At 43.6% G+C, this 24,290-nt stretch overlaps 1 protein-coding gene across 2 annotated transcripts in view; it reads left to right on the forward strand.

Moving 5' to 3' along the window:
* Positions 1-24,290, forward strand: part of ZZEF1 (zinc finger ZZ-type and EF-hand domain containing 1) — a 300,633-nt gene that overhangs the window by 79,019 nt on the left and 197,324 nt on the right. For both annotated transcript variants that reach the window (XM_040336714.1, XM_040336715.1), the window contains exons 14-19: positions 319-413; positions 2,044-2,189; positions 4,563-4,696; positions 9,151-9,221; positions 15,933-16,047; positions 19,094-19,253. In XM_040336714.1, the coding sequence (XP_040192648.1) occupies positions 319-413; positions 2,044-2,189; positions 4,563-4,696; positions 9,151-9,221; positions 15,933-16,047; positions 19,094-19,253 (721 nt within the window). The remainder of the gene's footprint in view (positions 1-318; positions 414-2,043; positions 2,190-4,562; positions 4,697-9,150; positions 9,222-15,932; positions 16,048-19,093; positions 19,254-24,290) is intronic.

Below are 24,290 nucleotides of genomic sequence, written 5' to 3' on the forward strand. Positions count from 1 at the left end.
GGTATCAGGGCAAGCCTGCACCCCATGCTCTGGGACACAGGGATATGCTTTCATCTCCATTTTGAGTGGTGTCAAAAGCAATATATTGGGTCATATTTGAAACCTGAAGTTAGGCTCTAAAGTGCCTAGTGTAGCCACCATTAATGTGACTTTGGCCTTCAATGAACAAAGCACACATTTCCTCTAAAGTGAAAAACCAGTATTGAGAGAAACAATACTCTGTTATTTAGATAACAATTTTAGCAAATGTTACGGAAAAGTAATTTTAAAATGGTTTGCGTAGTTATGCAACTATACAGTATTCTTTATTTGGTGCAGGAAAAAGACAATCAATCAAGGCATCGATCTCTTCTCGATTTATCTTGCTTAAATTTGGAGCTGCTCTGGAAATGTTACAAAAAGCTTCAAGATATGTAAGTTTTTGAATATAGCAACATTTTGTATATGATTTCCATAGTTTATAGCTTTTTTATTGTAATGCATTAATTGCATTGGGATAAAAAAAAACATTTGGTAACAGCTCGTGGGCCACAATGAACTATGGGGTTAGAACCAAAAGATATGAGTAATGTGTGAGTTTATAGCTGCTCTGGGCCTAAATGTTGCTATGCGAGAAAAATATCTCCAGTGGGACTTTTTAGCAGCAAGACACAGAATTATACAAAATTGTATTAAAAAAAATGTAAATGTTTATTATACAAAACTGATTAAACATACACGCACATTAAAATATATAGTTACTGAAAATGCACAGTTTTATATTGCCTTGTTATACATGCCAACGAAATGCACACATGCCACTCTGTGCTGTGAGAAAATTGCAAATCGCCCATCCTCCAACATAGGGGGGAGAAGGCCATGTTGTACGCATGGATTGTCAGATACGTGAAGATTCAATCACATGTTGTTTTTTTTTGTATAATTTTGTGTCTTGCTGCAACAGGAGTCCCACAGGAGATAATGAATTCTTATTGTCCTGAACCCCCATATAATGCTGCTTATACCTGCGGCGCACCTGTGTGTTAGCTGCACTGAGCCATAGACGTCTTTTACATCTTGCAGGTGTGGTGCACTTTCTGAAAGCTGAAAAATCCTCTAATGGTGCAGAGAAAGTGTTAATTTTCAGGATTTATTGGTGTATATATTCCTTTGTCCAAACTTTTATAGGCAGATATGCCTGAGAGAGTTGCCCTGTTGCCCAATGAGCTAAAAAGGTTGACCCATTCAATGCCTAAAGGAAGGAAGCCTTTTAAAGTGGTTCTAAAGGCATTCTATGCATTAAGGTAAAAAACCTGTGTGCAGTCCTCCAATCTTTACCGATCCAGCGATGTTCACGATGGCCTTGGCTGTCCCAGCACTCTCCCTCCTCCTAGGCTGAGACCGCAGCGGGGGAGCCCATTGGCTCCTACTGCTGTCAATCACAGCCAGTGAGCTCATGACGAGAGCTGGGGGGGGGGGTCTTATGGAGAGACAGAGCAGCGGCTTGGCAGCGAGCTTGCAGCAGTGCGCCCAGGGCAAGCGCCTTTCTTGGGGGGGGGACACTGGTCGAGGGGGGAGCAGCAAGAAAAGCCCCGGCGGAGGACCCAAAGAAAAGGGAATCGGAGCGGCTCTGCAAAACCACTGCACAGATCAGGAAAGTATAACATGTTTGTTATTTAAAAAAAACAACTTCGTTTTAATAGCTGGCAGAACAGTAAAAAAAAGTCCCGCTAGCCGCATCTTTGAGGCCCTGTAGGCGCGGTGTATACACCGCGCCTACAGCGCCCCTGCCTATCTTATTCAATGGGCAGCGCAGCCAACAAATGTGCGCTTTGCGGGCGGTTTTAATCCTTTTTCGGCCGCTAGCGGGGTTAAAACACCATGCTAGCGGCCGAAAAGTGCTGCTAAAAATAGCAGCACTTTACCGCCGACGCCTCAGTGTAAAAGCAGCCTTAGTTTTAGTATATTTAGTTTAATCTTCATAGACACAAAAAGTACAATTATTTAACGTTTTCTGGGGATCTTTATTTCGATTAATCAAATAAAATATTTTTTTCTCTCAAGCCAAAGAGAAGAATGCATCTGTGCTCAAACTATCCTTCTTCAGTTACTCCAGAGCTGCTTCAATGTACTGACAACAGACAATCCTGCTCCTAATAATCAGAGCCAATCCCAATCTGCTCAGGAACTGTACACACACTTGTGTGATGGTGAGAAAAAAAAAGGCATTCATGTTTTATAAATGTCATCTGTTCCTTTAAGTGGCATTAGCATTGATTTGATTTTAAATGTTTTTCAGCAATGTATTATTGAGATTACCTGTAGCATGCATGTTAATATCCATATTCACAATACTATAAATATGAGCTATATCTGGTAGAAAATCATCAAAGGTATGCAGTAATTATATGGTTTCCATTAAACAAACAGACTTTTTTGCTTTTCTTGTTGACAGGGATACAGTGAGTCATTAATGTAGACCAGGGATGGCAAACACAAGGCCCGCGGGACCTTGTAATGTGGCCCGCACAGCAACCACCTCATTTTGCCAGGTTTCATCTAGCGAGCGGCCAGTCTGAGCGGGCATTGATTACATTGTAGAATGAGCGGAGGTGGTGGGCACCAGAGCGGCATTGTAAGTCGCCTTGGCTGCAGAAAGGGAGGCGGAGACAGGGCGGCAGCCTGAGACGCAGCGTTGGAGGTGGAGCGACAGTAAGGGGAATATGTAATCATTACATATTCCCCTTACTGACTCTGTGCCGCTCCGCCTCCAACGCTGTGTCTCATGCTGCCACTCTGGTCTCCGCCTCCGCCCTGTCTCCGCCTCCACCACCCTTTCTGCAGCCAAGACGGCTTACAATGCCACTGGTGCCCGCCTCCTCCTCCGCCCCGTCTCCGCCGCCTCCGCTTGTTCTGCAGGCATGAGGCTTACAATGCCGATCTGGTTTCACTTTCACTCTGCTTGTACACTGCTCATGCCTGGGTTCAGAGGCACCTCCCCTCTCTGCTGTATACATTTGGAGAAGAACTACAAGCCCCAGGGAGACCCCCCCCTGCCTGTGGACACTATAGAGCTGCCGATCGCTGCCTCCCACCTCCACCTGCCAGGTACAGGGGAACCTCTGCAAGGGGGGAGTCAGCTGTTTGGGGACCCTGATGTAGTTTCTGGGGACACTAATATAAAGAAGGGGCCCTCTGGGGGAAAGTAATGTAAGGGGAGGCTCTCTGGGCAGCCTGATGTAAGGGGGGCTCTCTGGGGATTCCCCCATGTGATGTGTGTGTGGTGGGGGGCGGCATTGTAGGACCGGCCTTGGAGTGGCAAAGGGAGTAAACCCGGGCCTGCCTGCACTGTATACATAGCGCACCCGGCCCTTTGAGGGTAACCATACTGCTGATGCGGCCCCCGGTGAATTTGAGTTTGCCACCCCTGATGTAGACCATTGTTAAAGAAGAAGTCCAGCCTGAGCTTTTTAGGCTGGGCTTCTCCTCTGGGTCACAGGAGGGCAATTCGTTCTGGACTCCTGTGACCCATTTTCAACTGAGAGCGATCTGAAGTCCGCTCTCCGCTGACGTCGCTGCCATCAGTCGGGGCAGCGCGTCATCACGACTTCCAAGTCTGGATCTGCCAGCTTACCTGATTGGCTGTCTCAGCGAGCCGCTGAGACGGGCACTCCCGCCCCTTCCCTCATTAGCGCTCCAATGAGCGCTGAGAAGTACAGCAGAAGCCATGCTGAATGACAGTCAGCATCGCTCTTAGGGAGTGAGAACCTGAGCCATCGGCTGTGTGCGGTGGCTCAGTTCTCAGTGCAGAGATGCCGGGGGATAGCGGCAGCATCAGCCTGATGCACCGAGGAAAGTATGGATAGGGAATAAAAAATATTTTTTTTTTTTTTTTTTTATAAGAATATAGTAGCAAACCAAAAGCAAATGCACCTTTTTCTCACAATTGGTGTATTTCAATTTAGCAGTTTAACCTTCTTGGGTATCCCTCACAAATTGGTGGATAAAGCATGAGCTTTGAGTGTCCTTAAAGCACCTATTACTGACTAGTAATAGGGTACGCAGGAGTCAGTCAATTTCTAAAAGCTCAATAGATGTTCAACAAATCTGGCTTTGCTTTAATGCCTCTGGGGTAAGCAAATTTATAGGAACACAATTCTCAAAAAAGAGAAGTTTTATAATGGGAGGGGGAATACCTGCCGGGAACCTGTAAACTGGCCACATTCACATGCCTGTAAAATTTTTACTAATTTTATTGTTCATGTTATTTTTCCAGCAAAAAAGGTCCTGTGTAATGATCAGTAAATAATTGTGTAAAACTGTCCTAAACGCCTGCATTTGGCATACATGTATACATATGTCCTTAGATGCAGATTTTTGGATTTTGTGTTACAGATCTGAATGCAGTGTGTGAATTTCTTCTTTAAAAAGAATGCAGCTGCCTTCAGATCCGTAAATAAAAAAACGTGTAAATGTGTTTTGACTTTTGTAAATGAAGCCTAAAGGTTTATGTAGGGCCACAAACAGAAAAGATAATCTCATAGGTTGTGCACTGTATGTAACTGATTTGTATCCTATTTCAGCTATGGACAACATGGAAACATCAACTTTGTATTCCAAAGCACTGAAAGAGGAAATTACAAACACTTTACTGAACGGAGCTGCTATTTTTTTTCCTGATCGCATGGCTAGACATGATCGCCTGTTTTCCTTAATGGTATGTATATGTTTTGTTTAAATTGAAAGTAAGCCCATTTATTTTTGCTGAAACCAAATCACAAGGTGAAGTATTTTTCTGTTGCTAAAGTTAACTGCACACCTTAATTTTTTTAATTTTTTTAGGATGTTTACTTTTTGGAAAATGTTATGTGTTTCACCCATATTTAGGGTGGAATATGTAACATGTTCTAGCTCCTGCAGCCCCCCCCCCCCCTCAGTATGACAGTGGGCCGGGGATCTTCTCGCCATATCCGCTGTTGCAAGTCAAAAACAGTGTGGCCGTGTGGGAGTCCTCCAAATTTCCTGTGACTCAATAGACTACAGTTATTGTCAGCATATAAAAGAAAAATGTTACTGCGCTGATCTAATAATCCATGAGGTGTGATCTCTGGGGATGTGAACTGTGAACTGATTTAGTGCACAATCGACCATATATATTATCAGGAGTTGAAAACACCTAATATTCAATATGGATAAACTTAAATTAAATAAATAAATTAAAATAATCTGTGAAGATATGTTATATAAGTGTTACAAAAACCTGAATACATTAAACGTGACCCAAACAAAAAATTTTTTGGTTGGTTGACCTGCACATCAATGTGCCATAGTGCTCCTATGGAGGAAATGGCTGCTCTTGCTGTTCCAAGCCTACCAATAGTGAAAACAAAGCAAAAAAGATATTCCAAGAATAAAATAAAAATCAAAATAGTCAAAAATCACAACAAAACCAATAGTACCAAATGTGCAATGTGCCAGCTGCGCTGAAAATATATAGTCCAATGACAGACAGTTTTGCTATTACACAATGTATTCCAATAGGAAAAGAAGGTTTCAATGCTGGTAATGCTGTATAAAGAAAAGTGCAACTGTCTCTTCCACCCGACAAAGATGTGCCACCATCACCAATGGTTGAACTCAACACTCACCAGACCCCAGGTCATAAAAGGCCCCAAAGTAGTGTCTTTTCTTTGTCCGTTAATGGATGTTGCCTCCTTCTCCCTTTTACAAGATATCCTTAAATCCTCAAAAACAAGGGGCTCATCATGGTGTAGTATATAAAAACGCATTTATTAAAAATATATAAAAGATGCACTTACAAGAAAAAGTGCCTTAGACCGGCACTGGTGTCTTTGGCAGTGTCAACCGTTAAAAGCCGCTGACCAGCATTTAAATGGTTGTCTTGGGAGGCGTGCATACCTCGCTCCTCTCCTCATGTACTGCTACAAGGGGTCCTGGCGTGCTGGTATGTTCCCCTCCTTGTGTGTGTGTCCAAACAGCCTCTACGCGTTTCGCTATTGCGTCGTCAGGAAAGCAATAGCGAAACGCGTAGAGGCTGTTTGGACACGCACACAAGGAGGGGAACATACCAGCACGCCAGGACCCCTTGTAGCAGTACATGAGGAGAGGAGCGAGGTATGCACGCCTCCCAAGACAACCATTTAAATGCTGGTCAGCGGCTTTTAACGGTTGACACTGCCAAAGACACCAGTGCCGGTCTAAGGCACTTTTTCTTGTAAGTGCATCTTTTATATATTTTTAATAAATGCGTTTTTATATACTACACCATGATGAGCCCCTTGTTTTTGAGGATTTAAGGATATCTTGTAAAAGGGAGAAGGAGGCAACATCCATTAACGGACAAAGAAAAGACACTACTTTGGGGCCTTTTATGACCTGGGGTCTGGTGAGTGTTGAGTTCAACCATTGGTGATGGTGGCACATCTTTGTCGGGTGGAAGAGACAGTTGCACTTTTCTTTATACAGCATTACCAGCATTGAAACCTTCTTTTCCTATTGGAATACATTGTGTAATAGCAAAACTGTCTGTCATTGGACTATATATTTTCAGCGCAGCTGGCACATTGCACATTTGGTACTATTGATTTTGTTGTGATTTTTGACTATTTTGATTTTTATTTTATTCTTGGAATATCTTTTTTGCTTTGTTTTCACTATTGGTAGGCTTGGAACAGCAAGAGCAGCCATTTTTTTCCTCCATAGGAGCACTATGGCACATTGATGTGCAGGTCAACCAACCAAAAAAATTTTTGTTTGGGTCACGTTTAATGTATTCAGGTTTTTGTAACACTTATATAACATATCTTAACAGATTATTTTAATTTATTTATTTAATTTAAGTTTATCCATATTGAATATTAGGTGTTTTCAACTCCTGATAATATATATGGTCGATTGTGCACTAAATCAGTTCACAGTTCACATCCCCAGAGATCACACCTCATGGATTATTAGATCAGCGCAGTAACATTTTTCTTTTATATGCACATTAAACCCTTTCAGGGCTTACACGGTATTGCAGCAGATCACGTTTTTTATTTTTTATTTGCGCCGGTGACACCTACAGCAGTTATTGTCAGCAACTGCATCTGTAGGGCTTGTAGATCTGAATGGACTTTGAGGACACGGAGTGTTCTCGTAGTTCATTCACAAGCACTGCAGCTTTTAAACAGTCAGCCCATATTAGAGGTATAGGCTGAAAGCAGCAGGACTTGTCTGCAGAAGCCTGACATTGCACCCTTGATCCATTGATCACAAGTGCAATGCTTTTCAAGATCATGCAGAAAAAAATAATAAATGCATGTTTTTGTCTTCAAAAATTTGTGCATTTATTATTTTTTGCCTAAAAGGTGGACTCTGACTTTAAGACTGAAAAATAGACTTTCATGTGGAAGTGAAAACTGACAAAGTGATTTAAATGAAAGGATAAGTTCATCTTTGGGAACATGTTACTCCAGGTGGAACATGTAACCTGTTCCTGCAGCTTTCCCCCCCTGGATAGTGGACCGGTCATCTTCTCCCTGCAACTGCTGTTACAATTTTAAAAGCGTGCAGCCATACCATTTATATGGGGTGATGGCAGACATAAACTGCTCTGGTGCAAATTGAAAAATCCCACAGATCTCGATGGGATGGCTCTACCAGATTTCAACATGTATTATTTAGCTGCAAAATTGTCAGTTATTTCACATAGACAAAATTGACAGGGCTAGGGTACCGACCTTTCTATGTCCTAAATAGTCAGAACAGACCCCTTTGTTGCAGTCCTGGGAGGAGAAAGGGGTTAAGAGATGACGGGAGATCACTAATCATAGACACGTGTGGGACATCATGTCAGACAAGCTTAAACTACCCCACACACATGATTTCACCCCTCTATGGCATAATACACCTCTCCCCGAATTCCGCTCGATTCCAGACATGGAGCTGTGGAGCTCCAGGGGAGTGTTTTTTCATTTTTCTCACCTTACTCATAATGCGGAACTAAAAACTTTTGACAGATTAAGATCTGAGTACGAGTTTCCAAATCGAATGTTCTCCAGGTACTTACAAATTCATCACGCTTTTAGAACACAATTCCCCTCTGGCAACCTTCATTTGGAAAATAACCCTCTCATGGAGGTGATCCTAAGCTCCGATGTAAAAACTGATGTTTATCAGTATAAAAGGTGCCCTTCCAATAAGAGACCTGGAGCCGTTTGCAAAGTAAGAGTGGTCCAAAATTCTGGGTGAGAGGTGTAAGAACCTTATTGATGGTTATAGTAAGCGACTGATTTCAGTTATTTTTTCCAAAAGGGTGTGCAACCAAATATTAAGTTAGGGGTGCCAAGAATTATGACCAGCTAATTTTTGTCGTTTTGTGTGACATTATGTTCAATTTGCTTTTTTCCCCCCCTTTTTTTTTTTTTTTGTTCCAATACACACAAGGGGAATAAACGTGTATAGTAAAACATGTGTTCCTGCAATACTTTTCTGTGAGAATTTGTTTTGGGGGTGCCAACAATTACGGCCATGACTGTTTATATATATATAATGGGTTAGCTCGGCAGTGTGTGTGTTTGACCCTCTGGAAGAGTTCACTACACAAAAATTAGGCACTGCAAACAGTAGTGAATTTGAAAAACAAAAGGTGCGGTTTATTTACACCATTATTTACAAAAACAGCAAAACAAAAAGAAAAATTAATCCTTGCCAACTTGGCCACTAACTACACACAGGGTTCCCTGGCTATCAGCTAGGTGCAGCCTTGTGCTGTCCCCAGCACCTATCTCCCTGTTACAGAGGCTTGCCGCACAGATGGGTATAGCACTCCTCAGTCTAAACGGGCACAAAACTGGTTCCAGGATGGAGCACCACCCTAAGCATGCTGGGAGTTTTTGTAGAGGTCTTAATGAGCCCACTTATTTCAGCTGGGCTCATTTAACTCTACCCCTGCAGGACTCTCAGCACTCCCCCTAGTGGTTCAAATCTGCATAGAGCCTAAACCTAGGACACACATACCTGCCATCCTGGACGCAACCAGGTGATTTTACCTGCCTGCTGTTATTTATTTATATATATACATATATATATATATATACATTTTTTTTCTCTACTTATTTTGTATATATATTTACTGTTTTTTTTTTTTCTGTGTGTTTTTGTTTGTAGAAGAGGATCACAGAGGAGAAACAACCTCAGTCAGTTCTTATCACCTTCCAATCACTCTGTACTTATTTCAGGTAAGATCTGATTTAATCTTGGGGTATAGATAAACATACTGGGCTAGATTCAGATAGACTCGTCTATCTTTATGCCCGGTGTAAAGTATCTGATACGTTACGCCGCCGTAATTTGGGGCGCAAATTCTGTATTCAGCAAGAACTTGCGCCCTTAGTTAGGGCGGCGTAACGTATCTGTGTTGGTGTAAGCCCACTTAATTCAAATGTGAATGATGTGGGCGTGTTTATGTATATTAACTATGACCCCGCGTATTTGAAGTTTTTTACGAACGGCGCATGCGCCGTTCGTGAAAATATCCCAGTGCACATGCTCGAAAATCCGCTGCAAAATGTCATTGCTTTCGACGTGACCGTAAATTACGTACATCCCTATTCGCGAACGACTTACGCAAACGACGTAAAATTTTCAAAACTCGACGCGGGAACGACAGCCATACTTAACATAGGATACGCCTCATATAGCAGGGGTAACAATACGCCGAAAAAAGCCTAACGTAAACGACGTAAAAAAATGCGCCGACCGGACGTACGTTTCTGAATCGGTGTATCTAGCTCATTTGCATATTCCTCGCTTAACTATACGGAAGCGCCACCTGGCGGCCAGTGTAAATATGCAGCCTAAGATACGAAGGTGTTAAACACTTGCGCCGGTCGTATCTTAGGGAAATCTATGCGTAACTGATTCTATGAATCAGGCGCATAGATACGACTGGCCGGACTCAGAGATACGACGGCGTTTCTGGAGATACGCTGGCGTATCTCCTCTCTGAATCTAGCCCACTGTGTATTTTTTCAGACTTTCCTGTCAAAATTAACTTAAGTTGGCCATTCTATATCTTGAATTTTAGCATATCCATACTGAATTGGTTGAAATGAAAATTGTGAGTGCCCCTTTTGGCATTACCTGAAAGTCTCAAATTTTTCAGTCGACAGATCAGTTGATCAGGGGTGCAATGCTTTCCAGGCTCCCTAGGGGGGAAAAAAGAAATGCAAATTTTTTTTTTTCTGCAAAAATATGTGCATGCATTATTTATTCCCAAAAGGTGTAGCGTATTTATCCTTTAACCACTTCAGCCCTGCATGTTTTATCCACTTCCTGTCCAGGCCATTTTTTGCAATACGGCGCTGCAGTGCTTTAACTGACAATTGCGCCGTCGTGTGATGCTGTACCAAAATAAAATGAATGTCCTTTTTTTCCCCCACAAATAGATTTATTTTGGTGATATTTTTCACCTCTGCGGTTTTTATTTTTTGCGCTATAAACAAAAAAAGAACAGCAATTTTGAATAAAAAACAATGGCCCAGATTCTCAAAGGCGTTACGACGGGGCAACACCATTTGCGCCGTCGTAAGTCCTAATCTGGCCCCGGGTATCTATGCGACTGATTCTTAGAATCAGTTACGCATAGATACACATTAGATCTGACAGGCGTAAGGCTCTTACGCTGTCAGATCTTAAATGCAATTTTTTTTCCCGCCGCTAGGTGTCGCCAACGTCGTTTTCGCCTTTGCGACGCGTAAAGTTGCCCCTGGGTCTATGAGGCGCAGCCAATGTTAAGTATGGCCGTCGTTCCCGCGTCGAAATTTTAAAAATCTACGTCGTTTGCGTAAGACGTCCTTGAATGGCCCTGGACGCCATTTACGTTAACGTCTAAGCAAATGACGTCGGGTAATTTACCCGACGGAGCATGCGCAGTACGCACAGCGCGGGAACGCGCCTAATTTAAATGGTGCCCGCCCCATTTGAATTGGGCGGGCTTACGCTGAGCGCTTTTACGATACACCGCCGCAAGTTTACAGGTATGTGTTCTGAGAATCAGGCACTAACGCTGTAAACCTGCGGCGGTGTAACTTAAATCACATACGTTACGCTGCCCAGGAGCAATGTACTTTCTGCTATAAAACATTCCCAATAAAAAAAAATGCCAAAAATTGAATTTCTTCATCAGTTTAGGTCAATATGTATTCTGCTACATATTTTTGGTAAAAAAAATCCCAATAGGCGTTTTATTGATTTTGCGCAAAAGTTATTGCGTCTACAAATTATGGGTTAGATTTATGGCTTTTTTTTTAAACTAGTAATGGCGGCGATCAGCAATTTTTTGCGGAATTGCAACATTGTGGTGAAGAAATCTGACCCTAAGTGACACTTTTTGGGGACCAGTGACACCAATACAGTGATCACTGCGAAATAAGAATGCACTGATCCTTGTATAGATGACACTGGCAGGGAAGGGATTAACACTAGGGGGTGATCAAGGGGTTAAGTGTCTCCTAGGGAGGTTGTGAATGTGAACTAAGATGTGGCGGCCCTGTAAGTGGAAAATTATAAATATGTAGCTGCCCCTTTTTAAAGTGAAGTGGTCACTAGTGGTAGTGTGTATAAAATTAGGAAGGCGCTGTGTTCATGTGTAAAGGAATACAAAAAGGAACATGAATATGTTGCCATATAACATTCCAATACGTATCAATACAACATTTGGCAAGCTGAGAATTCATAAGTGAAACTGGAATGTAAAAATAGTTTCTAGTTCTTCCACAACAAGTGCTCAATTGGAAGGTGGCAGCTCACCAACGGTGTTTGACCCCTCTTTACTGGATGGTCAAAAAGCGCATTTGGAATACCAATTTGATTCCACTGTTGGCACGGCTCCACTCCAATAGCCCCTCTGGATGAAGCTAGGATAGGAAAAATTACTCCACAGGAGACGTGGATAAAAGTCTCAGTGTAATACTTTTAAGTATAAAAGCAATAGTGTTACAAGTTGCACTCGTATGTAAACTGGGTGTGAACAGCATGTGCAGATGTGTGACTGCTCCTACAGCGGTGGCGTGTGATCCACATCTCGCTCTGGATATGTAAGCCTGTGTGGGGTATCGGAAAGGGATCCGGAATCGACAGATCCACCACATCAAATCTGTTCTTGTATTTTAATTTTTTTTCAGAAGGAACAGTAGGCTGCATTAAGCCATGTACTGTCACCTGTTGAAGAATTGGACTCTGGCAAACAGCTTGTAGGCCAGCCCGGGATAATTCCTCTTGCTGTGTGTAATGCATGTCTGCACGTTATCTGTTCTGCCCCATTTGTACAGGCATATTTGAGTGTACACCTGGGTGGGATGATGGGATCCATGTTTGTCCACATTGAAATGCACAGATGTGTTGTAGGCAGTCCCATTCATGTAATTTGGGATGCAGTGGCTGCACTGAGGGATGGATGGATGGCTGGATCTGTGACTGCAGTTGTCACAAATCCAGCCCGCAGCACTGCTGCTGCCTCCGCTCTCTCCCCCCTCCCCTCTCACACTGTACCGATCGGTACAAAGAGGGGAGGGAGGAACCGGCGTCATCACAGCTTGCAACTAGATCTGAACAAATGAATGGAGTGGGCAACTACATGGCAAATAAGGTTTAATGTGGAAAAATGTTAAATAATGCATCTGGGTGGCAACAATATTAATGCAATCTACTCACTGAGGGGAGAACCTCTGTGGGAATCGAGGATGGAAAAAGACTTGGCAGAATGTTACATAGGTACACAGTACATTGCTGAGCCGTTCATCTACCATCAGTCCAGTCCTTGGGCTAACAAATTTGTCTGTCACGGACGTCAAGGTGTAGTAATCTATAAATGAATAATAGGCAGCACTCAGAATGGCTAATGTTTTATTAGAACACGTGCAAGATCTCCCCCCAGTTTCTAGATCTAGACAACCTCCCCTTGTCTCAGCGTTGAAAGCTGAGACATCTTCTACTGGAGTGTGAGTGGTGTCTCTGCCGGTCTGCACCTTCCTGTCACAGCTTAAGGCTTAAGTTATCAAACCAGTAATCAAATTCAGAGGCAATTATTTAATATGATAAAGAATAGATGCATTTTTATAGTCTTACCGATACAACTGCCCATTTGAGAGCAACCATAATGCTGCTGTGGCCAACAATGAAATTGAATTTGACACAATAGATACTCTGGTAGCTCCATGGGATTAGCACACCCTATTCCAGGGGTGCCCAACCAGTGGGCCGCAGATCCCTCTGATGTGGCCCGCGACCTACTGCTCTGGGATGGAATAGAATAAAATACTGTTATTAAAGGTCAGTTTATTACTAAAATCTCAGTGTATATATGGGCATATCTGTTCTGCAGTGGTTACTGGGCTGCTTTCAAACTGATCCGCAGGTGCAGAGCAGTTTACCTGCGGGATACCTGCACTGAGCAATAGACTTCTGTTACCTGCGAGTTTGGTGAGCTTTCGGAAAGTGCACCAATCCCGCCGAATATAATAGAAGTCTATTGCAAAGTGCACGAAAGCCAATGGTACACTGCGTTGCACCCGCGGTGCAAGTAAACCACAGCACATCGGTGTGAAAGGGGGTCTGACCAATTGGACCCTCCATTCACCTCTAAGTAGTGGCAGACATAAACTGACTTGTGTCCTACCTCCAATCCTTGGAGGGGACAGGGAGGAGGTGATGCGAGTGGTGTGAATTTCCTGTTTGCACGATGGCCTCTGTAATAGGAAGTCCTGTCTCAGGCGCTGCCATTGGATGACTGTTCTGTCCATCATAGGAGGTGGGACTTCGTTTTTAGCAGCCCATTTAATACAGATTCTGCTGTATGTAATCTTTTGACGCTCATCCTGCCCCCTCCCTGTTCCATCCGAGGTTGCAGATGGGCATCAATCAGGCTGCACTGATGGCAATGGTGAGTCTGCATTCATGGCGATGGGGGTGCTGCATTCCTGGCAATAGTAATACATGGCAACGGTGGGGCTGCATTCATGGCAACAGTGGGACTGCAGATGGGCACTGATTAGGCTGCATTCATGGGCACTGACCCTTATTTTGCTTTTACAGTTCTTTATTTTAAATTACATTTTTTACCTGAAAATTCCCTCTTAAAGTGAAGGTGTATGTTATATGCCGATAAATACGATCTAGCCAAATAACACGCCCGAGCTCATCTCTTCACCACACACAGCCACAAAGGCAAGAGCATTTTTGTTGGCCAGTGTATTAGTGCTTGGACAAACACACTTAGACCGAATTTTATTGGTTTAAAGAATGTCAGCCCTCACGCATGTTCACTTCATCAAATCTGGCCCTCTTTTTAAAAAAAAGTTTAGACACCCCTGCCGTAGAGGGACTCTGATCCCACCATTCTGTATTTGTGATCATGTTCTTGGTACTGCTTTGCTACAAAACCATGCAGATGGTAGGGGGGTTATCCTGATCTAGCCTACAAAGTTTTTTTTTTTTTGCCAGTGTCAAAATCCTTCTGTAGGCTGCATCATAACCCAAGGGGGAAATGCTTTGTGTGCCCCTCAGTGGACTCCAGAAAAGTATTTGACAGCGAGTACAAAAATCGAATTTTTTAAGCACAACAGCTAGTTCTTCATGCTGCTTACAAGTCATAAATATGAAAAAAAAACAAAAAATGAGGATTTTTCAAAAAAATGCACAGTACTTGTAAATCTTAAAACAAGCACTGCAGATTCACTTTATAATCCTCAACTTCAGATTGTAGCACCACTGTAAGAATAGTATTCTTTAGTAGAATACTTTCCTCCATAGACAAAACTGATTGTAAATGTATTGGCAGCACGTGTAGTCTTTCAAGCACAGAAAGCCCCAGCATTTGCTAATGGCCATCAGTATTGATTAGATGAGTCACAGCATGCACAGGGTAAGCACATTCTACTTTTCTGAGGAAAAATCTTAAATTGCTGGGTGTATTAATATGAACACTGTGGCCAGTGCAGAAATGCTATAGGCAGTCATAGTTTGATGGGATAAAGGTTTACAAATAATTGTTGTTTGTTTTTTTTAACACCCCTGATCCTTTCTCATTTAAAGTGGTTGTTCAGCCACTCTAACCTGTATACACCATCAGTACTGCCTCCTGTTGCAGTGTCCCCCTCTGGGTGTGATTTATAAAAAATAAATGCTGCAAATACCTAATTTCAAAGCCGAGATTGTGACTTTTTTCCTTTCACCTCTGACAGATGCAGCGGGAGGAGCTGAGATTCCCCCGCTGACGTCAGTCGGGAGGGGAGAAAGGGAGGCGGCCGGTCATGTGATCGCGGTCTCTGCTCTGAAATGAGGAATGTGCAGCATTTATTTTTATAAATTAAACACAGAGGGGGACGTTGCAATAGGAGGCAATACTGATGGTGTATCCAGGTTAGTGTTATGCAAGCAGCAGGAGTGGAGGGGGTGGCACTGTCACTAGCTGACAGGCAGGGGAGGGGACATAACAGGGCTGTGGATAATGGAGGCACGTAACCTGACCACAGTGTCGGGGCTTAACAGCTATGATACATCGTGGTCAGTTTACATAGGGGAGGGCAGGAACCGGCATGATCAGCCAGGTTTTTGTAGGCGTTACAGGGGCCAAACGACACAGCAGAAGCACTGTGTCACATAACATGCTTTAAAGGAGCAGAATCCATTTATTTTTTCTTTGGTTAACAAACGTGTGTGGAGCTCCTAATAGGGAAAATATTCATGGGCCAAATGTAATAGACACAGGTAGTCCTCCTGTGTTTTTTATTTGACCTATTCTAGAGAAATTGGGCTTAACGAAACAATGAATTTACGCATATTATAATTTATTTGGAAGTTACATAAATTCAGTGTTTATGATGTTTCCAATGCTTGTTTAAAACAAATTATGTATTTGTAAATGAAGCATTTCATTTATCTTCTTTTAGTGAACAGGATCCAAGTGGACTTTTATTTCTACCGGATGCAGACATTCCCACTGATTTTGAAATTGGCAAAGTTCTCTCAGTCATGGAGAAGCTTCTGGCAATGGCCGTTAGAGAGGTACATTTTCTTTATAGTACATATTCCATAGCTGTCACTTAATAACATTGAGGGATTATATTGCGTTTGGGTGTGCATTAAAAATGGGCTTTACATGACTTTCAGATCTAAAAGCATGATCTGACAACTTATTGGTGTATATGGATTATTTGTTTTCTTTATATTCTCTTGACAAGTGATTACATATTGTTAGAAATATGAGAGCCACCCCTGCTGACCTACTTTTAGAGTTGCAAGCTCATGAGCATGTCATATTGATCATTAATTCACTACTGATTTAGTACTCTCATGGAAAAATCTCCATCAGAATTGTGACTTCAGTGTACTTTCGCAGCTGATGTTCTGAACATACTGACTGGTAGGTACTGCCAGTGCAGAGGCCACAGGCACTCTTCCTTTCAAAGTGACTGAGGAGTTATGATGGCTTAATCTTGAAATCTCCTTAACATGTGTTCTACTTAAGCCGGCCATAGATGGAGCGATTTCCTTTCCTGCAACAATGGGTTGCAGGAAATAAAATCACTTGATATCCCCATCAACACTGACTGTTGATGGGGAGCCCATCTCTCCCATGAACCTATTGTGTTCTCTGGGTGGAGGAAGCCGTGCCGGCCAGGAGAACACAGTGATTAATGCTTGTGGCTATAATAGCCGCTAGCAATAATCGCATGTAAAATCTGACAGGCTGGTTGTACCCAAGTTGACCAATATTCGTTTCTAGCCACCCCCTCGCGATCGCTCCCCGAAGCTGAAGAATGGGGAGAGCCGTATGTAAACACGGCTTCCCTGTGCTTCACTGTGGCGGCTGCATCAATCGAGTGATCCCTTTTATAGGGAGACTCGATCGATGACGTCAGACCTACAGCCACACCTCCCTACAGTTGTAAACACACACTAGGTGAACCCTAACTCCTTCAGCGCCACCTGTGGTTAACTCCCAAACTGCAACTGTCATTTTCACAATAAACAATGCAATTTAAATGCATTTTTTGCTGTGAAAATGACAATGGTCCCAAAAATGTGCCAAAATTCTCCCAAGTGTCCGCCATAATGTCGAAGTCACGAAAAAAATCGCTGATTGCCGCCATTAGTAGTAAAAAAAAAACAAAAAACTATCCCCTATTTTGTAAACGCTATAAATTTTGCGCAAACCAATCGATAAACGCTTATTGCGATTTTTTTTTTTTATACCAAAAATAGGTAGAAGAATACGTATCGGCCTAAACTGAAGTGGAAAAAAAAATTGTATATATGTTTTTGGGGGATATTTGTTATAGCAACAAGTAAAAAATATTGCATTTTTTTCAAAATTGTCGATCTATTTTTGTTTATAGCGCAAAAAATAAAAAACGCAGAGGTGATCAAATACCACCAGAAGAAAGCTCTATTTGTGGGGAAAAAAGGGCGCCAATTTTGTTTGGGAGCCACGTCGCACGACCGCGCAATTGTCTGTTAAAGCACCGCCGAATCGCAAAACCTGGCCTGGGCATTTAGCTGCCTAAAGGTCCGGGGCTTAAGTGGTTAAAAAAATGTCTTGATGTTTAAAATAGTTTTAAACCCGCAGGACATATAATGTAAAATAAAGGTATCATAGTAATGTGCCCACATCTCCAAATTGAATGTATATATTTTCTACCTTCCGATTCTGGTTTCATGCGCCTGTATGAGCCCTGTCAACATTGGATATGGGTGGGCGGTCTCGATGCCGAAGCTTGGGAGGCGTGACGTCACAGGACTCCTGTTCCATCTCTACACACCTCCCGGCAAGCAAAGCTGCACGGCTTAGCATTGTGCAGGAAAGTATGCACAGGCCAGTCCCCACCAAAGCTACCCTGCACTTTTGTGTATGAGAATTCCTGACGCTGGTAGCTTTTGACAGCTGATTCAAAGAAATCAGAAAATACAGCTTGGTAAAATAGAAAATGTCTGTCTAGCAAAGCGGTACACTTTTTTTTTTCCCTGAAAATACCCCCCCTCGAGTACCAGCCAATCCAAAACGGTAATGCTGAGGTGAGGAGCAGCCAATCTTGGGAGAGCTTGAGGTAGTAGGGGGAGCGGAGCACTCAGGTGCTGTAAAGTTGGACACTCCCCCTGCTCTCATGCATGAGAGAAATATTTCATATGTCAGTAACAGCAGCAGGGGTGTGGCGACACAAATTTTACTTGTGTCAGCTTTTGAACCCATCTAGAAAGAGGAGAGGATTTTTCAGTGCTGGGCACAGATGAATAGGGTTTTTTTTTTGTTTGTTTTTTCAGGTTTGCAACCACTTTAATGCAACTGTAAGCGTCAACTTTTTTTATAAAGAAGCTGAACTGGTGCTATTTTTTCCATTATATAAATTTCGCTATGTTAAACCCCAGCTCTAGGAAAATGAAAAAAAAAAATATGACTTTGCCTTCCTCCCACATCCACATTCCACACACGTTGCAAGGCTTAAATGTTAGTTTAGTCAAGGGTCAGAGAACTAAGGAGCTTTAGTATATTCCACGCTTCAGCTTTGCGGTTGCACCCCAATCTTCTCAACATACATACAGGGTTAATGGCATATTGTACGTGATGCCAAGGCTCTGCCAAAAGATCAGAGCTTCTGGCAAAGATGATGCGGGCTGGAGCCAGCTGCAGTGGGAAGACAGGTGACAGGGTTTGTTCGCATAGTTGTACTAAAGTGTTCTTAAATGGATGTCCATGTGAGGATCATGTATGCCCGCATGGGGATTCACAGGTGTTCCCTACATCCCCATGCAGGCAGTCCCATTCAACAGCTGTGTTCATGCAGCCACTGCGTCCCATTTGACATGAATAGGATTGGCTGCACGGGGATGCGCAGAACAACTGCATCTCTGTGCGGGTAAAAATGGCCATTGCAAGGGCATATGCTTTAGTTTGCCTGTTTGAATGACCCTTGTAGTGCAAAGGGAAGCCCACTCTGAGGGTTTTTTTTTTCCTATTATATGTTTTTAATTGTTTTCCTCTCTAAGAGTTGGGTTTAAATAATGTACATGCTGTTTTGTTAATGGTATGTCTCTTTTTTTTTTTTTTTTGTAGTGTAAAATGCTGGTTCTTCATGATTCCCAAGGAGAATGTGGCACAATACTCCATTCATTGTTTTGGGCAGTGCAAGGCAGTCTTCTATCTTGGTGCTTTTGTCAATTAAAGAAGGAAGAAGCAACGTCCCAGCTAATGGCAAGAGAATTGGTAGTTAAATGTGAGTTTTGTTTTATCTATCTTCTAAAAGTAAAACATTAATGTTTTAAAATTTAAATGAACTGTAATATTATGTCTCCTACTACTTTAATGATTTACATTAAAATCAGTTTTAACCAGCCTCTGCAGTTAAAGTGCGGCAGGTTGGTCCGGCTGGGCTAAGCGTCGTAGCTGTACGTCGGGCACGCCGCCACATAGGGGGCGCACGCACCCCCCCCCCCAGGTGACGATGATCGAATTCGCTCCAGAACCGATCAGTCTCCAGGCCCAGGCCAATGATTTCTGGCCTGGACCTGGTGATCTGTCCTGGCAAATAAAATGCTTCTCCTGCCTGTAAGTGTAAACACAGGTAGGGGAAGTGATGTCATCTCTCCTCGTGGAAGTCTCTTCATTCCAGAGAGAGGATAGAAGACATCTTAGAGTAAGTGCACCAACACTACACTGACACCAGTACACATAGGTACACTTGTCACCCCTTCACCTCCTGTGCATTGTCCATATATTTTTTTGATCACTGTACTGGGTGTCACTGGTGACAAAAATCAGTGGTAGGCTCAGATAGGTCTAAGGACCCCCCCCCCCCCCCAACCCTGCTAATAAAGGTGGCACCATGCAATCTAATCGCCGGTGCTTCCCCCAACGGCTTGTAGAATCCTGACTTAGACGGGGAGCCTGCTTGAAGTGTATTAATTTTGTTAGCAGTGAAGTGGAGGGATTCATGGAATGTTTTCGTTTTGTCCTCCCTTCACACAGATACGACCAAATATTCCTACGGCGACTGGTGTTGTGGGGAAACCCCTCTGTGTCCACGAATACAACCTTAACATGGGAGGGGGATGGACCTCAACGATTAGTTGTTGGCGCTGTACTTAATTGTCCGTAAGGCCAGACGCTGGTATAAAAAAGTGTCTGTATATTTATTCCAATTGGCTTTGCTGAATGCTTATGCGCTATACAGAGCTTCAGGACGAACTGGATCCTTACTAAAATTCCAGAAAGAGATCGTCGCAGCCCTTCTGTTTCCAGGCGGGGCTATGCCCCACCTTCCCAATGCAAATGCACTGAGCCGGCTGCATGAGAGGCATTTTCTTTGTCCTCCCTGGTACCCCTACCTGGATTTAGGCGTGACGCCCGCTTTTATTGTCCATCCTGCCCTGACCAACCTGGTCTCTGCATCGGTGACTGTTTAAAATGCTACCACACACTAGTGGAGTATTAGCGTAGGGTACAGCACTGCACAGTCCTAGGCACACTAACTGAGGGTCCTGAAAGAAGAAATGGTCATCACATTTTGAGGCCCTAATCTGGAAAATTCACAGTTTTACAGTTTTTTTATAAAAGTGCAAAAAAAATTAGTTGTGGTTTGATTTTTCTTCTCTCTCGCTATTCTGTCTTACGTTCGTTCTCTATTGTCCGCTCTATTGTTCGCTCAATATTCTATGTCTATTGTTCTCTCTCTACTGTATTTAGAACTGTAATGTTTTATTTTGACTGTTTTATTGTATTTGCTTTTTTTTTTATTGTATGTTACTTTGTTTTCTTGTTAACCATCATTTGCTTAGCAGGCGCGCTATTCAGCTGCAGCACTGATTTATGCATCTTGACAGCAACAACGTTTGCTCCCACGATACGTTAATCAGTGACTCCATCGCTGTAGAAGGGGATTTCATCACCACAGTTAAAAAAAAAAAAAAATGGTGCATGTATGCTCATCATTAGAAGTGGGTGGGTGGAGGGTGGTGTTCTAATGGTGGGCATACCTACCGATCAATCTTTTTCCCTTATCGTCTTTCAGGACAGCACCTTAAGAGCGTGGCTCCACCCACTTGACAGGAAACACACCTCCACCAAACTTCTTAAAAGGGAGGCTCCTTCTACTTATCCGTCTTTGTGTTTCCTCTGGCGGGAACACATGTGGGGGTTAGGAGCTCTTTAGGTACTACCTGAGATGTCATATCTCCTTATTCCACCAGTTTTTTTCTTACCTCAGACTGTCCTTCCCATTCACTGGATAGAGAGTGCCTTGTGCATGGGCTCCTTCTCCCTCATCGGTGCTCAGTGTAGCCAGGGACTGCTCCGGGATACTGCTCCTTGGCAAGGTAGACGGCGCGGACATCTTTTTTCCGGTCCGGGCAGCCGAACGCCGCCGCCATCTTGGGAAGGTCAGTCAGGCTGCTTCCCCCGAAAGTGAGGTAACCGGAAGGGGCGGCATCCTACGAGCGGGCGCAGGGCATGGATGTCATTTCTGCCAGGAAGCGCTGAGGGAGGAACAGGTCTGGTGCCTTGTTAGCTGGTTCTGGTCCGGTGCAGTGGCGCTAGTGGAGTCCAGGACCGGCAGTTTTGCCACCAGCATCACGCTGCTGCCTCAACATGGACGCAGGATCCGCAGCGAGTGGTACAGGCACTGGCACAAGCAAGGCCCAGGTAAGGGGTAGACTGAGGTTCTTCCCTCATTTACTATGGGGTGTCTCTCTAGCTCTCTTCTCCCTTAGGGGGGGGGGGGTGTTTTTTTTTTTTTCCCTGGTGGCGGGGGCCTGTTTGTGCACATGAGTGTAGTGGATCTCTCACTGTGCACCTGTGGATGGTTTGTCTGATTCCTCTGAACCAGGAAGGTCCCCCCCCCCCCTCACCTTCTCAAGAATCAGATGAGGAGGAGGAGGAGTTGGAGAATGTCTTCAAAATATAAATTGTCTTTGGAAAAAGTTGATGGCCTCCTAAAAGCTATTCATGCAACTTTGGGATTAGAGGAGGAACGTAAAGAATTATATTTACATGACAGGATGTATGTAGGACTCGTGAGCCCAAGATACGTACCTTCCCAGTCCATACAGAAGCGATCAAGAAATAATGGACTGATCCTGAAAAGAAACCTTTCTTTGCTAAGGCACACAAGAAAAGGTTTCCTTTTGACGAAGACCCAGCAGCTCCCTGGAATAAAGTTCCAAAACTCGATGCAGCCTTTTCTCAAGTCTCAAGATCTTCAGATCTAGCATTTGAGGACATGGGGAATCTGAAAGACCCCATGGATAAGAGGATTGATCAGCAATTAAAGAGGGCTTGGCAATCCATCATAGGCAACCTTAAGCCAGCAATGGCGACTACTTGCGTCTCCAGAAATATGGAGTATTGGTTGAACCAGCTTAAAGATCATATAATAGCTGATTCTCCAAAGCAAGAAATCCTAGACTCCTTTTCAACCCTGTAGCCTATCGGAATGACGGCAAGATCCGCGGCCCCTACTAATTCCGTTAGGAGAGCGCTGTGGTTAAAAATCTAGCCGGTGCGACACAGCATCTAAAAACAAGCTGTGTGGAGTTACCCTTCCAAGGGGATTTATTGTTTGGCCCCGATTTAGATGCAGTGCCCGACAGAACTTTAGACAAGAAGAAATCTTTTCCTGTCGAGAAGAAAAAGCAGACAGGCAAAAGGTTTTTTCGTCCTCAAAGGGCTCAAGAACAAAACAAGCCTCAAGAGAGGAAGAAAGGTTGGTCAGGGCAGAAGGGAAAGGGCAAAGGTAATGTCCTTTTCCATCCTCCTGCGGCAACCAGCAAAACACAATGACAACCGGTTGCAGGTGGGGGGAAGACTTCACCGTTTTCTCCCTTTTTGGGCAAGCATGACAGAGAATCCGTATATTCTCTCTATGCTGTCCCAAGGTTACAGAATAGAGTTCTCGGACCCTCCCCCAGAGAGGTACCTGTTGACAAATCTACCAAGAGATATAGTCAAGTCCCTAGCAATGAAGAGCCTATTGAAGGATATGATGAACCAGGGGGTTGTAACTCATGTACCACAGGGGGAGCTTTATCAGGGGTTTTATTCCCACATATTCATAATAAAGAAGCTGTCCGGAAGTTTTAGACTTATTCTCAACCTGAAGCCACTGAACAGATCGTTCCTATACAAAAAAATCTGTATGGACTCAATCTTCACGGTCAAAAATCTTTTGACAAAGGAGTGCTTTATGGCATCAATCGACCTGCGAGATGCCTATCTGCATATCTCCATAGCCCCCCATAGCCCCTACAAGAAATTTCTCTGAGGTACCTTACTCTCAAAATGGTGTTCCTAGTGGCGATTACTACAGCCAGAAGAATCGGTGAGCTGCACGCCCTGTCAATAAAGAAACCCTTCCTATCCGTCTACACAGACAGGGTTGTACTAAAGACTGATCCAGCCTTTCTACCAAAACTGGTGTTAGCCCTCAACCGGTCACAGGAAATTGTCATACCGACATTCTGCTCTAACCCATCAGGGGAGAAGGAACACCAATTCCACATGTTGGATGTGAGAAGAACCTTACTACATTACCTTGAAGTGACCAAGTATTTTCGATCTTCAGACTCCTTGTTCATACTGTTTTCAGGGAAAAAGAAGGGCCACCAAGCGTCTAAGGGGTCAATAGCTAGATGGCTAAAAAACGCTATTCTGGAAGCCTACTCCCAAGCAGAGCTATCTCCCCCATTGGGAATTCGAACACACTCTACTAGAGCTCAGGCCATTACATGGGCTGAAATAGCTGGTGCCACCCCAGATCAGATCTGTAAGGCGGCTACGTGGTCAAGTTACCTTACGTTCGTCCGTCATTAGACTGGATCTTCTGTCAGCAAGCGATCAGGCTTTTGGCAGAAAGGTTTTGCATGCTGTGGTCCCTCCCTAAGTGGGTAAGTCTCTGTTATCCTCTCAAGGTGCTGTCCTGAAAGACGATAAGGGAAAAGTCGAGTTAGACTTACCGGTAACTTGTTTTCCATTAGTCTTTCAGGACAGCAGCAACCCGCCCTTATTGTTTTGAATATTATGCTGTGACTAACCATACTCTGATTATGTGTTCCAGCTTGGGCCGGAGGTTTCTCTACTACTACTGATAAGTGTAAGGAGCCTCCCTTTTAAGAAGTTTTGGTGGAGGTGTGTTTCCTGTCAAGTGGGTGGAGCCACGCTCTCAAGGTGCTGTCCTGAAAGACTCGTGGATAACAAGTTACTGGTTAGTCTAACTTGACTTTTCATGCAGCCCACAGGCTGCATGAAAAAAAAAAAAGAA

Source organism: Rana temporaria, chromosome 2, assembly GCF_905171775.1.
Source record: "Rana temporaria chromosome 2, aRanTem1.1, whole genome shotgun sequence".
NCBI classification, from domain to species: domain Eukaryota; kingdom Metazoa; phylum Chordata; class Amphibia; order Anura; family Ranidae; genus Rana; species Rana temporaria.